Source organism: Littorina saxatilis, linkage group LG1 (genome assembly GCF_037325665.1).
Source record: "Littorina saxatilis isolate snail1 linkage group LG1, US_GU_Lsax_2.0, whole genome shotgun sequence".
Lineage (NCBI taxonomy): Eukaryota > Metazoa > Mollusca > Gastropoda > Littorinimorpha > Littorinidae > Littorina > Littorina saxatilis.
The window spans coordinates 43248153-43270652 of NC_090245.1; the positions used below are offsets into that span (position 1 = coordinate 43248153).

A 22500-nucleotide genomic window follows, 5' to 3' on the forward strand; every position below is an offset into this window, starting at 1 on the left:
TTTGCTTTGTAGTTCAGTACTTCGCTTCAAACATCAGGCGCTTGTCGATTGAAGCAGAGTATTCGCCCGATGCACACATACGTGCACACGTACACACACACGCAACAGTTATAAAAATATAAAAAAAATAAGGGAGAGGGAGGCGAGAGCATGGAGGGGGGGGGGGGGGGGGGGGGGGGGGGGGCATGGACTGGCAGGGATCAAGCTGGCGCTGCGCGATTTTCGCGGCCAATTAGGAGAAATATAAGTGTTGGCTCATAACGAGCAGTGGAGAGCGGCGTAACAAGCAACATGCACGGCCTGCCACTGCGCTGCCACCGCGCCGTGTTGAAATGGACGGGCTGTTGTTTTCTTCCAGTTCAACTAGCAGCCCTGCTAGTAGGTAGTCGTAGGCGTCCTTGCTGATGGTCCGGAGTAGTTGCGGTAGTCGGCGAGGGATGATGTGTTAGTAAGTGCTTTCTACTTGCTCAAGGTACTCTCATCAAACGCAGAATTGTTTTCCCGTCGTACACTTTTTTTCTTCTTTTGTTTTTAGAACGAGGAGTGCAGGAACTTCTTTTTCGTCTTCTTGCCAACACGTAGACTAGGGGAAAATATTGCCGGATAGTACAGACTCTGCTGCACACAGAGGGATTGTCGAAGGCCCGTGCATGTGCTAGTGCCGAGAAAACGATCAGAGAAACTTGTGTGTGTGTTTGTTACGGTGTGACGAGAAAAGAAACTCAGCGCCTGTGTTCGTGTGAGGTAATTTCGTGAGCTGGCAATCGCCCGGTAACTTCGTTTCGTCCTGCCGACCGGAACTGTGTCTGTTTCGCGATGAAGAGCTGTCTTGTATTTTGAAAGAAACCCCCAGCAGATACCATTTTCGTAGAAGACAATGTGGTGTTGGTCCGTTTTCTTGGCGTGAAGGAGCCCAAGGTGTTATTGATGAGGACAAAATGTGAAAGAAAACGACGGTAATAAGTAGAGGTAGCTGAGTTAAAAAAGTTAGCTGAGTTAGTTGAGTTGGGAGAGCTAGTTGAGTTAGGAGAGTTAGTTGAGTTGGGAGAGCTAGTTGAGTTAGGAGAGTTAGTTGAGTTGGGAGAGCTAGTTGAGTTGGGAGAGCTAGTTGAGTTAGGAGAGCTTGTTGAGTTAGGAGAGTTAGTTGAGTTCAAAGAATTAGTTCTGATAGAAGAGTCAATTGAGTTAGGAGAGCTAGTTGAGTTTTCGATAGAAGAGTCAGTTGAGGTTAACGAGAGCAAGTTGCATGATCACGAGCAGGTTGCGGCTATATCGTCCTCCCAGTTTCCTGTGTGTGGTGACTGAACGGCGCCAAGCCGGAGAGACCCCAACAAGTGTTTTGTCGTCCTGCTCCCCGGCCGGTCACCTGCACCCTTTCCTCCAATATTTGCCTTCGTTGTGGAATGTCTCTGGGACTTCTGGACCCTGGTGAGTCAAGGTGAAGCGTTACTCACCTTTGTCTCACACACCTGCTGATTGAGGCCAACGGACTTTCCCCGGCCGGCGTTTCGTGAAAACAGGATTGATTTGTGAACGTGCGCCGTGTAGGTTAGGTGTATACACGACGCAGAAGTAGAGTGGGTGGAGCTGGTCTGACGCAATCGTGTGCGTTTTAGTAGGTGATGTGAAGGCCAATACCATGAGGAAAATACCATGCCAAAACAAAAAAATAGGCAAATAGTGAATTATTAATCATTGGCATCGTCTGAGTGTCTGTATGTTTTGACACCGAATTACCAATGCCCAGTTTAAGTTTGGTCAGTCAACTTTATAGGTTGCTTTTCTCTTCATAAGATATGCCTGAGAAAAGAAACACACTTGCATCGGTCTCGAATAGCAATATCAGCCGAAGAGACGACACAGAATAATATCCAACCATCATCAGATGTGCACGCCATTATACAGGCGTTTTGTAGTAAATCGGAAGCTGTCTACAGGAAGCTGTCAATTTGAGCAAAGCATATTGTTTCAATCAAGTCGACAGTTAGGCTACTTCAGGCAGCCGGAGCCAATGGAATGATGTGGTTGCTAGGCATAGTCTTGAACAAGTAATACTGAAGAAAGCCGCTGTATTTTCCGCAATAGACTAACTGTTTAATCGCAAGAAGCTTCCAAGACGGAGATGCGCGTATCTGCATACACGAGGCTAGATGTATCGGTTTACGATTTGTGATATCTTCTTCAGAGAGGACAGTATCTTTGTATTAGTCTCAGACGTAATTTGACCAAAACAAAACAAAAACATAGGAGAAGCAGTAAACGAAAGTAAAGCTTTTTCTTTTTGTTTGTTTGTTGTTTTTAAGTTCAACGTTATATAGCAGTTCTGATGGGGCGTTTTGTCTGAGGAGGCTTTTTGCTGGTTAAAAGGACATCAGACCAAACCTTTTAGTGCTAAACAAAACGCAGTGAATGTTGCATTCATACCCGCCACGGAAGCTGTCAGCTGTATCCGACAGCAGACTATGGCCACGAACAGAGTAACAGATTGCGTGCTATTGATTACCCCACGATCATGTGTGAAGTAACATTCTATATTCCCGCCCGCTGCTACAGTCTGACGTTAGAAAATATTAAATCCCTGTTTTAATACAATAGGTGGTCTTGAAAGGTTTAGACTGAAAGGTTGCTTGGCTGAGCGACAAAACATTGGCGGCTATAGCTATATGCTAAGGATTGGGTCTTGAAAAGTATGTTACGAAAGGTGTGCACAAACAGAATCGTGGTCTTCATGCCAATTCTGCACGAGATAATAGAAATGAATATGGTTAAAAATTGACAAGAAACGGAATGTATACGTTGAAAAAAATCTTTGCCCGTTCATTTCAAAACAGTGAATGTTTCTTTTTGTCTTCAGTTATTAACTAACCTGTCATGTTTTTGGACGATATCATACCATTGCCTTGCCAGCGTATTTAGTTTGCTCATATATATTATGTTCGTGAGCGAGTGAATGGGCCAGTCGGTCATCTGGTCAGTGAGTTACTTGCTCAGTTGCTGCTGAGGACGATGCGTTTTGATGCGCGTGCAGGAAGTGCTGCCGTGACTGTCTGTTCAAACGACCCTACAGCTGTTTGGCTTGGAACATGTCAGCCGTGTCGTACCTTCAACATTATTGTGATATATATATATGTCATTATGCTTTATTGCCTAGCGCAGCTATGGGATTTCGTTTTATGCTCAAACTGGTTCCTTTCAGTAGAATTGGGGCTGGTTGAACTGTGTTTCTGGTCCTAGTACTCTCATCAGACATAACTGATGGAGACCCCGTCTCCCACAGGAAATGGTATTGTTTAACTGCAGGTATTGTATTGCTTTACCAAAGCCACTTAATCGTGTGTTATACATCACACAGGGTTGTTAGCCAAAGCGTTTGTTTTCGTCTCGCAAGAATGTTAGTGTGGAAAAGTGGAGAGTGTTGTTGTTTGATTGCTTGCGTTAGCCGATTGTTGTTTTAACCCACAAATTTCCTGCCGAATAGCCGTAGTTTGACGACATGATTGCGGAAAATGGGCCGCGTGCTGCATTTTGTTGGTTTAACTTGATGAAGGAAAAGTTCGCCTGGTACAACTTCTGCACCTTCGGCTGTTTGTGTTTCGTTGTTAATTCATTTGCATTGCGGTGGTTGCGTACGTAGCTCCTCGGACAGCCATATTCCGTCTTCCTTGCACCGAATTTGCCAAGTTACTCTGCTGCGTACAAATTATCAATACTCAGTGCAATGTACGCGTACTTTAGCTGCTATAGGCAGCCACATTCCGTCTTCGATGAAGAACTCTGTCATGTGGAATAGAATTTTACTTTACAGCATGCAAATAGTCATTTAGCAGTAGTGTAGGCGAAGCTGAAAATCTCCACGAGTGCAGATCGATTTTGCGGAAAGATCGCTCTGTACTTGTTGGCACTTGTGGGTTGAGGATATGCTAGGTTGACTTAGTATTTAATGGCTTTGCAGCTTGAGCGCGGCTGCACGCGGCTGTATGAATCCAAATCACCGTGGTTTCGTGACGGACAGGAATCACTCCAAGCTGGCATAAACATGTTCGTGGAAGAGATGAGTGATTTAGAATTTCTTGGAAGGGCGAGTTTAGTCCTGAGAATAGCTGACGAGCGAAGAGACAGCTATACGGCAAACATTATCATGAGACTAGCTGACGAGCGTAGAAAAAGTTCGTAAAGCATTCATAATTCTGAGTGTAGCTGGACAATTCCACCAACACAACTCCGAGCACTTGTATGGTCCACGGAGATTAAAGGCTAGTGTATATATCTCTGTGGTATGGTCCCCAGGTGGCGGTAGAGCCATGACGGGTGATGGCGGGTTATGATTTATTCATCGCATGCATTAGGCAGATTAGCTCACATTTAGCCCTCCCTCTCCCCGACTGTTTGACTTTACTGCAGCATCCGTCATATGATAGTCACTACTGTCTGGTAAAATGTGCATGTGTTTCTCTTTGATTCGGAAGATGTGTGTGTGTGTGTGTGTGTGTGTGTGTGTGTGTGTGTGTGTGTGTGTGTTCGTGTGTGTGTGTGTGTGTGTGTGTGTGTGTGTGTGTGTGTGTGTGTGTGTGTGTGTGTGTGTGTGTGTGTGTGTGTGTGTGTGTGTGTGTGTGTGTGTGTGTGTGTGTGTGTGTGTGTGTGTGTGTGTGTGTGTGTGTGTGTGTGTGTGTGTGTGTGTGTGTGTGTGTGTGTGTGTGTGTGTGTGTGTGTGTGTGTGTGTGTGTGTGTGTGTGTGTGTGTGTGTGTGTGTGTGTGTGTGTGTGTGTGTGTGTGTGTGTGTGTGTGTGTGTGTGTGTGTGTGTGTGTGTGTGTGTGTGTGTGTGTGTGTGTGTGTGTGTGTGTGTGTGTGTGTGTGTGTGTGTGTGTGTGTGTGTGTGTGTGTGTGTGTGTGTGTGTGTGTGTGTGTGTGTGTGTGTGTGTGTGTGTGTGTGTGTGTGTGTGTGTGTGTGTGTGTGTGTGTGTGTGTGTGTGTGTGTGTGTGTGTGTGTGTGTGTGTGTGTGTGTGTGTGTGTGTGTGTGTGTGTGTGTGTGTGTGTGTGTGTGTGTGTGTGTGTGTGTGTGTGTGTGTGTGTGTGTGTGTGTGTGTGTGTGTGTGTGTGTGTGTGTGTGTGTGTGTGTGTGTGTGTGTGTGTGTGTGTGTGTGTGTGTGTGTGTGTGTGTGTGTGTGTGTGTGTGTGTGTGTGTGTGTGTGTGTGTGTGTGTGTGTGTGTGTGTGTGTGTGTGTGTGTGTGTGTGTGTGTGTGTGTGTGTGTGTGTGTGTGTGTGTGTGTGTGTGTAAAAATGCTTCGGGAATAAAGTCGTTTAAATGTATATTGTATGCCTTCCGAAGTTCGTGAGGATTTTGTACTTTTTGCCTCTCTAACTAGCAGCCTCGGTCGTATGTTCTTCCGCGTATGGACAAAGTAAAAACTAGGGCTCAACAGTTGGGTTGAGGGGGGAAAACCCACTTCAAAAACTTGTATCACTTTACTAAGCGATGATTGAATGTGGTGGCAGAGTCTTAGCACAAATTGATACAGTAACCATAACTCGTGCTCACTCCTTTAAAAAAAACCGACCTGTTCTTTAGTATGAGCGGAAGACGCCACTTCAACAAGGACGGAACTCGGCAGTCTGTGCAGGTTGTGTGCGTGTTACGCTGGTGGTGATTTCAGTGTTTGTTCGCAACAGAACGGCACACTGTGATTTTATCAGTGAGTAAGTTAGGAATATAATTATAGCCCTGTGATGCTACGTTCATTACCCTTTATTGAAATTTGGGTTACTTTCTCCATTTGGGCATCGATGTTTCCAGACCTTGCCATCGTATTCAACTTCAAGGAGCAGTTATCGTAGCAGGTCTTTGATTATTTGCTTCCAACACTCATCCCAGTGTGATCCAAGTTGTCAACCGGTACTGCCTTGACAATCAGAAAGTGTGAGAGGTTCTTTCGTGTAACCGGTACGTCAGCCAAGATTTATCTCAGGGTGATCAAGGTCGTTGTCCGGTACTGCCGTGACATTTAGCGGCTTGTGTGAGGGGTTTCGTGCGTGTAACCGGTATGTCAGCCATGATTTATCTCAGGGTGATCATGGTTGTCAACCGGTACTGCTGTGACATTGAGCTTGTTTGGGAGATTTCTTTTACGTAACCGGTATTTTAGTTGATGCCAGATTGTCAGAATTTAGAATCTAGGCATTGACTTCTACTTTTACGCCGCGGATTTTTTTCCCACCTACTTTTGTAAAATAATGTTCTTGTTTGGTATATATCCAGGGTAGATATTGGAGCCAAGAATGACGATGATGAAATTCAGATTGAAGGTTGTCAGTGGCAGCAGTGGCCAATCAAAGATATGGTTTGTTAGTACGCTCCCTCGAAGAACAGTATTGAAGACATGGCGATGACAGATTTAGCAGGATTCCATTTGACAAACACCACACGTTCACGAACTGTGCATTACTCTACTTTATGAAACCCCTGGTTTGCAAATGTTCAACTAGGAGTTCTTAGAGCGTTTTATTTCCTGGTATAAAAGTCACCGATTGTGTGGTCTGTTGTAAATATGTGTGAAACTAGCTGCAATAACTACTGGCATAACAAAAGGCGTCTTTGTGTAAGCTAATCTGGTGTAGGTTTTTATCTGTCTGTGGGAGTTTGTCGCTTTCGAAGTGTGAGAAAGATATGATTCAGCTGTGATGTAGGCTTACATACACAAATATAAGAAATATAGGACATGATGGTATGATCAGATCTTACCATTTACGTGTGTCACATGTGTGGGTTCCTGCACACATGTCAGATATCCCGCGGAAGATCAAGGACAAGACCAGACAAACGGCTAATGGCAGTTTTACACGTGAATCTATTAACTTTATGTCGCCGTAAATACCGCCGTCACCACAGCTGTGCGCAACAGCAAGCGCAGAGGTGAATCTTCTCCGTGTGTTGTTCGTTTGTGTGGAGATATAATATATACACTGTGTTTCATTGTGCGTTCTTCTCCGTGTGTTTCTTGTTTGTGTGAATATGTACACGTTATTATTTCATTGTGCGACTGAAGCTGTAGCAGACTTATACTGCTGGAAAGGCACTAGTTTTAGAATGTCTTTTACTGTGGAACACCTTTTACAAACCTCAAAAAAATCTGAACAAACCATGTCTTAAAAAGGTGGGACTCTTAAAAAGAGTTAACATTACAGAGATTGTGAACAGAAAATCTGAAGTAAAAAATCAAGGTCTAAAAATGAGGGAAGTCTTAAATTGACGGAGGGGAGTTCTTTTTTTAAAAGGGTGTTTAACTGTACCTTAAAACTTTGCGCTGGCTGCTGCCGACCACAGTGATCAAGTACTAGTGCTGCCGACTGTTGTGAAAAATGGCTGCCAGATGGGAGACGCCCCGTGGCCCCGGCTGACAGCGTGTGTGGAATTTGAACCAGCACCGAGACAACGGGACGTAGCGCCGACGTTGTGCAGTCTCGGCAACCTGGAAGGGCTGAGAATCCAAGACGTGGTATTGGTTTCTGTGATTGAACGCTTTTGTCTGGCGCTGACACTAGAGACTGTCTGCCTGGCGTGGTTGTAGTGTCTAGTCTTTCCCTAAGATGAGACGAATTCTGTCATTTTCGAATCGTATGGCCTGGATCCTGACGCATGGGCGTTTTGGGGCTGTGGCAGTGATTGTTATAGTGTTTACAAAATTCAATAGCGAGCATTTTGACGAAGAAGTAGAAAAATTTGAAACGCTGGGTGGGACTATTTGTTCTTGGACGGTTTTTTTCCCATAAAAACATGCATGAGTGTGGATCATTGGCGGTTCGAGTCATTGACCATCGTGTGACACTACTACCTTCATGATTACTGCGCAGACTTGTATCCGAGTGGCTTTCCTTTTGTGTCCTGTACACAAATGTTTAAAAATAAAAATAAAAATAAAAAAAATGAAAAATTTGTAGTTGAGACTTCGTCCGTGCAGGAACAGACGATCTGGGATGCAGAGCAGCGAGATTCTGCCTTGGGACCAAGCTCTCCTCTGACAATGACGAGAGGCCTCTCCATACGATACGCGCCATGGGGACGATAGCTTTGAGAGCGGTCTGAATTTGCGTTGACGGCAGAATCTCTTGCTGAAGACACGGGATGACACAGAGTTATGGAACGTTCCTAATTCCCAAGGGTCCCAAGGGTCCAAGCGGGTCTGACAGTGACAAGACGCTTTTCTGTCTATGATGGCGACGAGGGATTTATGAATTATTATTCAAGACCGACAGGGGATAGGGATGGAGGTGACTGAGGGCGAAGGGGGGGGGGATGTGTGCGTTGGGGATTGTAACCGAATGAAGGCTGCCAAGGGATAGAAAGTTCAGGGTGTACGCCTATCGTCGGATCGACCACAGATACGTTCCCACTATGTCGCCGCCGCCTGTCACAGTAGATTGGCTTTGAGATGATCAGAGTCACTTTGCTTGGTGTGGTGCAGGACTTGTATTCTTTCTCAATAAGATGCTACTGCTTCTGTAGTTGGCAGCAAGACGAGATTGTTACTGGAGATAATCTGAACTGTATTATTGGCATCCAAACCGAGGAGCTTTGAGAATGAGACTGTTGCAGAGTTGCTGGGATGGAAAGGGTCGTATGTTGGGTGAAACTGATTGCAAACGTTTTGCATGTTTAAAAAATGGAAATGAGAAGCGTTGATTGTCCACATGGACGTTGGAGAGAGGTAAGGGCAGGCTGTTTCACCCGGCTGCCTAAGTGTATTTGTGGACTCTTGTAGACTGGGGGAGTGCCTCATCCTTATCGTCTGGGTAGAGCCTAAAAAGTCTTATCTGATTTTCACTGCACGCTCCCGCTCGTTCGCCAGCTTTTGGCCCTGGATGAATCGTCTGTGCCGATTTTAGAAGAATCAGATATGTCACCTTTTATTACGAAGGATAGTTTGAAAGCTTTGCTGCGAAGTAAGGGAATGGGAACCAAGAAAAACGTATACAGGTACGGGGGGGGGGGGGGGGGGGGGGTCAGTGAGATACGGAAGAAGACTTCCTAAAAAGTTGCAGATGTCGAAGACATTCTTCGATGTACAAGCAACATTGGAGCAGCCTGTCGTTGTTTTATGCACATACAGAAATGATACAACAAAAACAAAATACGACGAATTTAACCAGTTTTGAAATCTAGAAGCCAAGCCACAAGAATGTCACTGAAGAAGAAGACATAGAGATTATACTATGAGAAACTTGAATTTTGTACAGGGAAAAAAAGAGTTTAGTTTTAAAGGATACCCGGATAGCTCAGCCGCGGGGAACATAAAACTTGCAGGGATGCAACAGATTTTATCAAATCAACAGCTGCAGGATTGTGCAGCCAAGATTGCTGAGACAGACGATTACTGCAGTCGGGAAGAACAGTATCAGCCTCGTGCGCTTTTGTGATGTATTTATCTTTGGAGGTAGTAAATATTCTGAAACCGCGTGAATATCCTCAGTTTTAAAAGGCTAGAAATGAGATCCTGCTTTATATGCCTTGCTCATTTTAACTTTTAGGTTAGTCCTCCGTTGGAAGCTGCCTCTTGTTGGTCTGTCATGGAAAACTTTTAGTACTCGTTGATTTGATTTATCCCGGCGCAAAGAAAACACAATTCAATGAGAGTTCGAATTTTTTTTTCAGCGACTGTGTACTCCGCCCAAAACAGAAAGTCGTTTGAAAAGAAAAATGCGACACGTGTAACATGAGATAACGTAATCGATCCCAATAACTACTGATGTGTTTACCACAAATGATAAAGTGTTCGACCCAAAGCTCTACGGATTTCCTTGCCACAAACGATATAGTGTTATAAACTGACTCGTCATTGAAGAAGCTGACAGCGACCTCCGACTTCAAAGACTATACCAGTGTTTGATTGTGAGTGATGAAACATCTTTGGTGACTAACTTGTGACACGTATCATTTTATCGTATTGTGACACGAAGGATGTGACATATTTGGTGATGAACTTGTTACATGAAGGCTGTGCTTCAAAGAGTGTTAACGCTTGATGGTTGGACCCAAGTGAGGTCGCACGTGACTCCAGTCATCGATTAGTGCCGACAGTATGTCCTTCTTCAGGGGCTGTCTCCGCTCCGTGTCCATCGGTGAGTGAGAGGTGATAGCCATGTGCCCGTGGTCGTAGTGAGTAAGTGTGTGTGTCTGGGTCTGGGTCTGGGTGGGTCTGTCTGTGTGTGTGTGTGCGTGTGTGTTTGTGTGTGTGTGTGTGTGTGTGTGTGTGTGTGTGTGTGTGTGTGTGTGTGTGTGTGTGAGAGAGAGAGAGAGAGAGAGAGAGAGAGAGAAATATTAACGAGAGGTTTTTTTACGACCATCCACCACATTCAAAGAGAGAGAGAGAGAGGGGGTGTGTGTGTGGGTGGGGCGAGGGGGGGGGGGAGGGTCCTCATGGCATATCTTCTAGCTGGACCAAATTATACAATGCTTTTGTAAATAATTTTTCCCATTCGATTTATTCTCAGCCATGTTGTCTCTTTAATTAAAAACGTTCTTTGTTCAATCACTCCATGACCATCACCACCACTACTTCCACCACCACTACCCCTACTCCTACCTCATTTTGATTTTATGTTTTACTTAGTATGTGCCCCTCACCCCGTATTTAACCCTGCTGTCATGCAGACATGTATACGTAGCCCCTGAGGCTGCTATGAATGGTATTTATGATGCGTGTGATTGGGAGAGAGGTTTGTTGCACTGCACGCTAGTTTACACCCGGCTCGCAACACTGACGCCTGGCGTTTATGATGTCATAACTAGACTCATCATCCGCAGAGAGGCACCATGCGGACTCACATACAGGCGCTGCAAAAAGCTACAACTCTTTACTGTAATCTCCTCTGAGAGCTTTCGTTGCAGGGAACTTAAAATTAAGAACATGTTATGTATAGGCCAACTGATCCGTTACAAACGACATATAAATATATAACTTGACAAAATCTCTCTCTCTCTCTCTCTCTCTCTCTCTCTCTCTCTCTCTCTCTCTCTCTCTCTCTCTCTCTCTCACTCTCTCTCTCAGTCTCTCTCTCTCTCTCTCTCTCTGTATATCTCTCTCTCAGTGTCAGTACCCCCTCTCTCTCTCTCTCACTCACTCACACACACACTCACTCACTCACTCACTCACTCACTCACACACACACACACACACACACACACACACACACACACACACACACACAATTAACATTTGATTGAGTCAAACAGCGCATACACACAAACACATTCACACACAGTTGCTGGGATGGAAGTTGTATCCATATACTATTTCTGGCACCTGTGAGGTGCGGGGAATGTTCAGTGCAGCTGTGATGTTGCATGTGTTTGTTTAGCATTACGCATGACGACACACAATTTGCAGGCAGATATTTTTTCTCCCTGTCTCTCCTGTCTACCACCGTTTGCTCCTTGTTATAGCAACCAGCCTACGAAGCGAAGGAGAGAAAGTTTTGAAAGTGCGCAAACTTCTGCGCGCGCATACACACACTGACGCGCTCAGGCTCACACATGCGCACGCACACACATACGCACAAACACACGCACACATACGTACGTACGCACGCACGTACATACACACACACACACACATACACACGCGCACGCAGGCACGCGCGCAGTTACCGCCCCAGGTGACAGAGGCCAAAACACACCCAAAGCGATAATAGCAAAATACTCTGTCAGAGAGCTGTTGCACGCCAGTGCATATTGTGTGTATTTAGCAGTGGAGCTACTGCCAAAGGTGGGTGAGACAGAGACATCCCCAAAGCGATAATCAGTAACGAAATACTCTGTCCAACCTAACTGACCGCGGATGCATGTTGTGTGTTACAGTGGAGCTGCCGCCCCAGGTGGGAGAGACAGAGACGTCCAAGGTGCTGAAGCTTGACCAGACCAATGGAGACGAGGGAGACGAGAACAAGGGCGAGAAGGCCAACAACCTCAACATAGAGGTGAGTCATAATTTCCCTGATACAGTGGAACAGTTCAACACCCTTGTGAAGACCTCTCACTTTCAGACTCCCTCCTCTTTGAGACCCCCTTTCGCAGGTCAGTAGCATCTGTCAATTTACCTGACCTGATTTTCTTGGATATTTTAAGGGGGGGGGGGGGGAGTCCGCTTGTTCCTTGTCACGACAGGACACGCGTGGGACCAGCTAAAAGCGTCCCTCCAGAGAAGGAGTAGTGTGCGCGGGAAAGTGCCCGACTGGGTGGGAACCAAGCTCTGGGGCAGATTGGTACAAATGGAGACTGATTTGCTTATGATTTCAAAATAATCCTAAGCAGTGATTGGGTCCCCAGTAGGGCATTTTCTCGTGCCCACCACCCAAGATGAATTTGTCGTGCTAATTTGGTCAAGGCGAAAACTGAGGGACTGCCGGAAAGGCGGCCTCTCGTTGGGAAAACACACCGTGTGGAGGGTGGGACACATTATTGTTATGTATGGGAAAGACAGAGAGAAAGAGGGGGGGGAAGGGGGAGGGGTATGTGTGGTTCTATCCGTCTGTTTGAGTGGGCTCTGCGCGGGTAAAAACTGGGTCCAAACTGGTCGTTTTTCCTGAATAACTATCAAAACAAGAAATTCCTCCGAGGTAGGAAAAACACCCCCGTTGGTCAAAGGGAAATAACCATTCTCACTGCCACCAACTGAGAAGGTTATTTCCCTTTGACCATTAATATGTCCCTCTATAAGTCCTTGTAGAATCTTAATCCACCAATAACTCCCTAACCGTGTGTTTGACTGGTCCCAATTTTTGTAAGGACCGTCTCAGGAATGTATAGAACCTGTTCACCAAGTTTGGTGACGATCGGTCCGTTCATTCTTGAGATCTATATGCGAACACAAACACACAAACAAACAAACAAACAAACAAACACATCGAGCGAATCCTATACACACCCCTATACCGGGGGTGTAATAATAGTCATAGTGAGTATAGTACCATGTGCCAGCTAGCTAGTGAGGTCAAAACACTCACATTTCGTTCTTTAGTTGCATAGTCTAAAAGGAAAGTGGTTTTCTATAATTAAGTTATTAGAACCTTGATGTCCACACAACCAACCCCCCCCCCCCACCCCCACCTCCTCCATCCTTTCCTCATCTTTGAACATCCTTTTTTTTCCAGTCGATCGTAATAAATGTTTTGCTCCCTGTTTGAGGCCCACTCAGGAGGATTGGTGCTTGGCAGACTGAAGCAGTGGTGCTATATTGCTGGTGTATGGTGTTGGGGTGTGAGTCAGCCGAGCCAGTAGCCCCGGCTAATGGTCACGGCCAGCCATGTGCCGATAGTGCTTGACACATAAACACTGATTAGTGGGAGGGGGAAATTTGCTCGACATTTTCACCACCAGATTAATAGGGGGAGGGGAGCTGTCCAACGGAATGGGGAGTTTGGATAGTGGTGGAATGGGGATCGGGGAGTGGGGGGGGGGGTTGGAGGTGGGTGGTTTACGAACAAAATGTGTCTGTCTGTCAGTCTCACATACGCACGCACACACACACACACACACACACGCACGCACGCACACACACACACACACACACACACAAACACACGCTCGTACACACACACACGCTCGCACACACACACACGCTCGCACACACACACATACACACAAACGCACACACACACACACACACTCGCTCTCCCTCGCTCTCTCTCTCTCTCTTACTTACACACACACACTCACACACACACTCTCTCATGTGAGAGATGACATTTTCGGGAGGATTTGGTGATAATTCAAGGCAGAAACAGAAATGGATTGGGGTAAGATGGAGGGGTGGGGGCTTAGTTAAAGGCAACGACATCTAAAGAACTTTCTTTAGATGTCGTTGTTAAAAGGTAAATTGAATGAGTCAGCGTGGAAGAAGATGCATGTTATGCGTGTTTGAATTCGTCCTGTTATTGATGTTCTGTTTCGTGTTCTTCTTCTTCTTTCGTGCAAGAAGCCAGGGTAGAGTTCCAACTCTAAGCAGACTGTTTGCCATAGCATTTCATACCACTAGCACAAGAAATGCAAATCCCACAGTAGATGATATTACTGTGTCTGCCACTAAACTATGTTTAATTCAAATAAGCGTAGAGCAACAACAGATTGTAAGCCCTACTCAAGACATTATAGGTTATTTGTATTCTTGACCAAAATATGACATTTTACACAGATGACTTTCGAGATCTGTATCAAATGCCATATTTTGGTCAAAAATACAAATAACCTTTGTGTATTTATCAACTTTAGTTAAAATTCCTTTAATTTCTTTACGATTGAACGCAAGACCAGCCACCTATATATGAGTGTTAGTCGGCCTCTGGCGTCACATGGCTTAAAGAAGGGAAATCCAATGTCCAATCGATACAGAACGTTTTGGTACGTTAATTTCACGGATTGGTCACTCCTTTGAAGCCAGCTCAGGCGCAATGAGATGAGACGTCCGGTAACAAGCGTCAAGGCGGTCTCCAAATCCCGTGAAGTCTGGCGACACAATCCCAGGCTGTGGGTGACAGTGTAAGCCACTTGTTGCACGTGAAACAAGCTCTGTTGACGAAGGCTTAATGCGTCACGAGACGGGCCTGGTTTAGAGAGACGTATGCTTGATTGCATCACCCTCTTCCGTCTTCTCTTCACTGTCATCGATCTGGTGGTGGGGCTCTGCGGCCATTTGTTCCCACGGCCGCACCGCTGGTGGTGTTTAGTGATTGCGACAGCTTGACAGCTGGGGAACGATGAATCATCTCACTGTTTTGTTGGAGTATTGTGTTTGTTTTCTGTGTCCCTGTGAGATAGAATATTGCAATGGATTGTGTCATTTTGACATACTGGGACTGTAAATCATTTGTGTGGTTTTTTGTTTTGTTTCTGTGGTTTTGAATCAGCCCGGAGCCACTGCAGACCCAGGCAGTGCAGTAACAGAGCATCTCCATCACGAGTAAACTGCCAGGAACATCTGCATACAATGAATATGTGAAGGAAGGCAGGCTCTTTTGCATTGAAATTTGGTACATGCAAAGCGACTTGAATTTCCTCTAATTTCAAACCCTTTTGAGACGACACCTTGATAAAGCAGACAAGTATTAGTAGCCCAAGGCATTGAGTGTTCAGAGTGCACTATTGAGTATGGTGATGGAAACTCCTAGACTTTCCAGACCTCTTGAGTCATCTTGAGAATGACCAGTACAAAGCAGGTCCCGTGTGGATCGTGGGTGTGTCAGTCTGGCTGATGGACAAGAAGTGGTTGCACACAATGAGCACTACAGTTTGTGTTGCAAGGAAACTGCATTAGCATGCGTTGGGATAAATATATTGCTGCAGTCACAACTGTGTCGAAGCAAAGTGAAATTGTTTGCATTCAGCCGTTTGGCTCGGGGTCCCCCCGCGGGTTAGGGGGAGTCCCATATTGGTTGGGACGAGAAAGAATTTACCCGATGCTCCCCAGCATGTCGTAAGAGGCGACTAACGGATTCTGTTTCTCCTTTTACCCTTCTTGTATAGAATATAGTCAATTTTGTAAAGATTTTAGTCAAGCAGTATGTAAGAAATGTTAAGTCCTTTGTACTGGAAACTTGCATTCTCCCAGTAAGGTAATATATTGTACTACGTTGCATGCCCCTGGAGCAATTTTTTTTATTTGTGCTTTTGTGAACAAGAAACAATTGACAAGTGGCTCTATCCCATCTCCCCCCCCCCCCCCCCTTCTCCCGTCGCGATATAACCTTCGTGGTTGAAAACAACGTTAAACACCAAAGAAAGAAAGAAAGAAAGTTTGGCTCGGGCTCTGTTGGCCGGTCTTGTCTTGGGTTGGTTTTGCTCTTCCCAAGAACAAGAACAAGAATTTATTCCGCAGAATAGCGTACACAGCCATGTGACGTCTTCGTTTGGGGTTTGCCAGGGGATCGGTTGGCCGGTCAGGTCTTGAGTTGGTCGAGGTCTTTCCAAGAACAAGAACAAGAATTAATTCCACCATATATGGCGTACACAGCCATGGGAATTGTCTTTTCTCGTGGAGCAACTCGGGTTGCCCTTCAGGAGTGAAGACTTTCTGACTATTTCATTGTAGGGTAGGCCTTGGTCTAACCTTTTACAGTGGACCCCCCCCCCCCCCCCCCCCCCCCCCCCCCCGTCTAAGACCGCATAGACCATTTACCATGGACCGCCAACTAGCTCTCTCTCCGCTCTTTCTCTCTATTACGAGGTAGCGGCCTCTCGCATTTAGGAACCTACGCTTACATGGCCTTTCAGAAATCAGGGCGATGTCATAATCCGGTGTCGATTGTAAACATGGACGAAGTTGCCGAGGTAAGTTCTGAAAATGCTAAAATAAACTCTGCTAAAGTGCATATGGAACATGTTTTTCGATGAGTTTTGTTAAGTTTAGTTTGGAGTTTTGGAAAATCCAGTTCATTGTCACCTCCCATTGTCACTATTTGGTCTATGGACCTCTCAAACCTGAGAAAATCAGGTCTTGAAAATGGAGGGAGTCTTGAAATTGGGTTAAATTGCCCGAGGTTATAAACAAAACGTCTGAGAATCCAGGGTCTTAAACTTGAGGAAGCCTTACACGAAGGGGGTCTTAAAGGGGGGCAGCTCTGTCCTTGGATCCGTGTTCGGATCTAAGCCACTTGTTGTTGCTGGCTCTGACGACAGTGTCGGAGGACAGGACCATCAGTCAGCAGGACGTTGTCGACAACACCATCTTACACCCCCCCCCCCCCTCAACTTCCAAACCCCCGTCAGGCGTTGTCGGAGTGTGCCAGTGTCAGCGTGCGCGCCTATCAATTGATTTTACCCAGCAATTTCCACTCATTGCCGGTCCCCGCTTTTTTCTGCTGGGGGAATGGGGGAAAGAGGAGGGTCATGTAAGGGAAGACCACTTCACAGAAAGCGTGGAGGGGCCGCGTAGTCATTTGTTGCGTCCACTCGCTGCCTGTCTGTCTGTCGATCAGGACATGTAGTTCACACTGTTGTGTTGCCGTGGATTTGGGGTACGTTGCTGTCATGATTTTCTTGTCTGGTACATGTGTGTGTTTCCTGTCAGGCTCTGTGCATGTGTGTCTGTGGGAATCTGTCTGTGCATTAATATCTCTGTCCTTATGTGTGTAAGGCCGGACCTTTACTGAGCCCGAAGACGAATTCGCGAAGTCTTTTTACCGGAAAATCTGGTTTCTAATCTTATTGCAGCCAGATTCCTGAAGTATAGGCTTCGCGAAGTCGACTTCGTCCAATTAATTTGAGGCTTTAAAGCTATGTCAACTCTGTCCTTCTATTACTTGGCGATGCGAATGTTTGTATTGACGGAGTATTCGTGCGTCCTTTGGATACGCCACTTGACGGATCCAGCGGTGTATCCGTGCGTCCTTGGGATACGCCACTTGTTGACGGATCCAGCGGTGTATCCGTGCGTCCTTGGGATACGCCACTTGTTGACAGATCCAGCGGTGTATCCGTGCGTCCTTGGGATACGCCACTTGTTGACCAGAGTAACGAAGCCAAGTATTTCTGATGCCGTGTATGGCATTACACTGCAATACATCCACGCTTTTACTCTTTGCAGATCGCTGTCCAGATCCATTACCTTGTTAATATCTTTGTCACCGCATCACGCGTTGCTGTGCTTGTCGTGATTATGGTTGTGATGAGCAGGAAGAGGCACGTGATCGTGTTAGGCCTGGCGCGTGCTGCGGAAGACAGACGAGTGTACTCTGTTCGACGCTGGGCTGATTTCCGCTGGGGATCAGAGCGAGGGTCTGGACTTGATTGCTGTCCTGATGATGTCCGTTGCTGGGTTTTCGTAATTGTTGAGGGATAAGAAATTTGCTTGTGAGGACCTATTTGCGTGTACTGTATAGAGGCCTTCTTGGTTTTGGGGATCGTGGCTGCGAATGGGATTTCCACATAAAGGCTGATCACATTGTTTTGCCTCTGTTCGTCTCACATTTGAATGATCTAATGATCAAGTTTGTCTCTGTGTGTTTTACTTTTGACTGATGGCACTGGTGTGTCTGCACTGTGCGTCATCCCAACTGTATCATCATCGCTGTCCCCTGTGATGACGTCACGTTTTATCTCAAAACGCATGCTTGGTGCAACCTGCACTTGTCTTCTGGCAATGAAGTGCAGCCGAGATTATAATGCATCTACTCCGTTCATCATTCTATGGCATTTTCAGTGCTGACGGGTTTTCTCCGCGGGACAGCCTCCTCGGTCAGAATAAGCCGTTAACATCAATTTGTCTTTCTTGATTATTAGTTTGTATGTCTACTCTCATCCCCAATTCCCGCAGTGGGGCACTGCGGTTATGAAATTAAAGGCCCCTCCTGTTTTTGGAACCGCAGGAGCTTTCTAGTTTGCTGTTAGGTAGATTTTTGGTTCCTCTTTCCTGTCATGCTCTCTTTTTCTTCATGAATTCTTTTCTTTTTTCTGCCTTCTTGCTCATTCACCTGTATTTTTTCCAAAAATCTCTTCTCTTGCCGCTTGTCTCGCGATTCATGTATAGTTTAATCTGTTAGTGTTCTGATGTAAGTCCAGCAGTAGATAGGTTAAGCCTATTTTAACATACTGGAAACTGGTAATCTTCCAGTAGGTATTAATTTAGTTTTACTAAAGCCTGCTGGGACACAAGTAATGGGTTAGTGCATTTGTAAACAGGAATCGCTTGACAAGTGGCCCCCTTCATCCCCCCCTTCCTCGTCCTGATATGGCTCTGCGTAGTCGGCTGGACGTTAAGCAACAAATAAACAAACAAAATCTCATCCCCAACCCCCTTCCCCCCCCCCCCCCCCAAAAAAAAAAAAAAAAAAAAAAACCCACACAGACACCAAGTAGTATGTTCAGCATCCAGCGCCTAGTATTTGTTTAAATCCGACCAAAAAACTGTCAGAATTTTGTTTGTATGTGGATTTAATGAGTTGTTTTTGCCGCGAGAGCTCCGTGCTCTGGCATTGTGACTGGTGTCAGAGGTCAGAGCAGGCTCTTCGATCACTGCTGGCACGCTTCCGCCCACTAAATTGTCTCCCTTGGGCCTGCATTCTCTCCCCTGCCAGCTGTGCTGTGTGCACGTCATAGCGGTACCTCCCGATCAAGATGTAGCAGGGCTGTGGTACTGATCAGGCCTTGTGATTGGCTGCTTGTTGAACGTTACTGGGCGGTAGAGATGGAAGGCATGAAAAAAGTAGACACATCCCTCATGTGATGGCTAAAGTTGCAATGGTGTTCAACTTGAGTTATTTGAGGACACGTATGAAAAAGTGTTGAAATGTAATTTGAGTAAGTTGTTGTGCTGATCACTTGAGTCTTAGCTACTTAAAAACTCTGTCTCTGTCTGTCTGTCTGTCTGTCTGTCTGTCTGTCTGTCTCTCTCTCTCTCTCTCTCTCTCTTTTTTTCATTTAGTCAAGTTTTGACTAAATGTTTTAACATAGAGGGGGAATCGAGACAAGGGTCGTTGTGTGTGTGTGTGTGTGTGTGTGTGTGTGTGTGTGTGTGTGTGTGTGTGTGTGTGTGTGTGTGTGTGTGTGTGTGTGTGTGTGTGTAGAGCGATTCAGAGTAAACTACTGGACCGATCTTTATGAAATTTGACATGAGAGTTCCTGGGTATGATATCCCCAGACTTTTTTCTTCTTTTTTGTGTGATAAATGTCTTTGATGACGTCATATCCGGCTTTTTGTAAAAGTTGAGGCGGCACTGTCACACCCTCATTTTTCAATTAAATTGATTGAAATTTTGGCCAAGCAATCTTCGACGAAGGCCGGACTTTGGTATTGCATTTCAGCTTGGTGGCTTAAAAATTAGTTAATGACTTTGGTCATTAAAAATCTGAAAAATGTAATTAAAATGTTGTTTTTTATCAAAACGATCCAAAATTACGTTTATCTTATTCTTTATCATTTACTGATTCCAAAAACATATAAATATGTTATATTCGGATTAAAAACAACCTGAAAATTAAAAATATCAAAATTATGATCAAAATTAGTTTTCCGAAATCGATTTAAAAACAATTTCATCTTATTCCTTGTCGGTTCCTTATTCCAAAAACATATAGATATGATATGTTTGGATTAAAAACACGCTCAGAAAGTTAAAACGAAGAGATGTACAGAAAAGCGTGCTATGCAGCACAGCGAAACCACTACCGCGCTAAACAGGCTCGTCAGTTTCACTGCGTTTTGCACGAGCGGCGGACTACGGTCATTGTGAAAAAATGCAGTGCGTTCAGTTTCATTCTGTGAGTTCCACAGCTTGACTAAATGTAGTAATTTCGCCTTACGCGACTTGTTTAAATTTTTGTTGTTATACTTTTTTCCACATGATTGTGTTTTATTTGATTTCTATTTTTTATTCTTCATACTTGTTCTTCGTTTCATGTGTGTATTATATTAGGGACTAGCTGTAAGAAAGGACCATATGGACCTTATGCTATTAATATCCCTCGGAAATAAAGTTTTCGAGTTCGAGTTCTCTCTGACTCTCTCTCGGATTCAGTGTGTGTCTGTAGGTGCTCTTCAGCATGTTCTAAAGACAGTGTGACTGAATTATGTGTGCAGGAGTTCGAGTGCGGGGTGCAGTTCGAGGGGTCAGAGAACTCGAAACAGGAGTGGTCATTCACACTCTACAACTTTGACGGACATGGCCGCATCACCAAAGAGGTAAGGTCCAATGAACGGCCTCTCATTATTTTGAAATCATAAAACAGATACACTGCCAACGTTCCTAAATTCACAATAAAAATAGTTGAAACAAGAATGGTAAGTTATTGGAACGTTTGATTTATATAGCTTTTGGGTTATGCTTGGGCTGTTTTTACATTCTTTTGTTTTGTGGTGGTTCTTTTTAACATTGTCTTTAAAATGGTGTGTGTGTGTGTGTTTTATGACGTCTTCGATTGGGGTATCCGCTGTTATCATCATGACTTCACATTGCCGTTTCAAAGTGGATTGCTTACTCTTGTTGTTTTCACATTTCAAATACTAAACATGATTTTTATAAAAAAAAAAAACTTTCAACTTTGCGAACAGAGTTGTGAAGTACATCTATATATGCGGTACTCTAGCTGCATTCCAGTCTCCACTACCCTGCCCCTCCCCAGGTGTCTCCCCGGCTAAAAGGTGAAGAAAACCGAACCAGCTTGACCATGACTGGTGAGGTGGGAATAAGGCATTTAGCCCGTACCAGGCTGTAAGTTCCAAACGATCCAGGCAGTTTCAAAGTTGCAGGTAGTCAGATACTAGACAGAGGATTTTGGCAGTACTGCGCAGTTCTCCCTCATGAATGCCAGCAAAGCTCCCGTGCTTGCAGGAGCGTTTGAAGAGTTGGAAAACGTCGGGAAAGATTCCAATGGTGATAAAGGAGTCATCAGCGACAGCCCATCTCTGCAAGTGCTGAGTACGTCAGTGGAATGAAGTCAGGTCCGATAAGACATTCCTTCGATAGAGTTCAGGCTGCAGCCCTTGCTCATTATCTCCCTTTGTGTAGCTTCCAAGAGAAGGCATGTTGGTGCTTTGATGCCAGTTTGAAAAGAGAAACGACTCTGTGTAAGTGTTGGCCGGGGGTAGACGAGATTAGGGGGGGGGGGGGGGGTGGTGAGAGAAAAGAGATGTGGGTGCGGGAAAAGATATCTTTGGGCAGGTGTGCGTAAAGAAAGAAGAGAGAATCCGGTGTTTTTGGTCGGATAATGTTTTTGCTTTTCACTTGTTTTGTTGACGGAGAAAACCTGGAAATAAGAAGTCGGTCAGATGATAGTGCTCAGTGCGTCATCCGTCCAGACCGTGTCTTGGATTGGTGAAGGTAGGGGGAGAGGTGAGGGGCGGTTTAGGTAGGTAGGGGAAACCCAGCAGGGAAGGGGCGCCTTGGGTGACCTGATACTTTTGTGTGTGTGTGTGGGTTTGTGTCAATCAGCGACTGTTGATTGACAGGCAAGAAGTTTGTTTTGTGGTGTGGTAGAGACACCATACTGTTGGCACAGCCGTGTGCGTCGATGATTAAAGGCATTGTGTAGCCCATAAATAGAACAACAATAGCTCACTCAACGGTGCAGAAGCGGTATGCAGAACATCATAAACAGCGTTTAAAGGTAAACACGTTTTGCTCTTAGCTGCGAAGGTGGCTGAGAGGAAGAGGGGGGGGGGGGGGCTCTTACCATAGCTCTAGATACAACTCCCGATGCGTTATTTGCTCATCTTTGATATTCATCGATTGATTCATTTCGTCATTCCTCATGACTCTCACCATCACCATCATTCTCGCCAGAGTCTGTGAACAGCAACGTGTTCTGAGCTAAGTTGATTATCTGTATCATAAGTCTGTGTCTGTCTGTCCACATTAACGACCATTGGTTCCAAGTACTTGTGATTGTGATGTTTTGTTTTGTGATGAATTAAACTTTCCAATACCCCCCGCGGGTTAGGGGGAAGAATTTACCCGATGCTCCCCAGCATGTCGTAAGAGGCGACTAACGGATTCTGTTTCTCCTTTTACCCTTGTTAA

The 22500-nt window shown here is 45.3% G+C and overlaps 1 protein-coding gene across 1 annotated transcript in view; it reads left to right on the top strand.

Annotated features, from left to right (window-relative positions):
* LOC138970512 (protein naked cuticle homolog 1-like) overlaps nt 1–22500 on the top strand; it is a gene marked incomplete in the record, with an annotated part of 67077 nt that overhangs the window by 28664 nt on the left and 15913 nt on the right. The window contains 2 exon segments of the mRNA XM_070342969.1: nt 11852–11970; nt 20562–20663. Of these exon segments, the coding sequence (XP_070199070.1) occupies nt 11852–11970; nt 20562–20663 (221 nt within the window).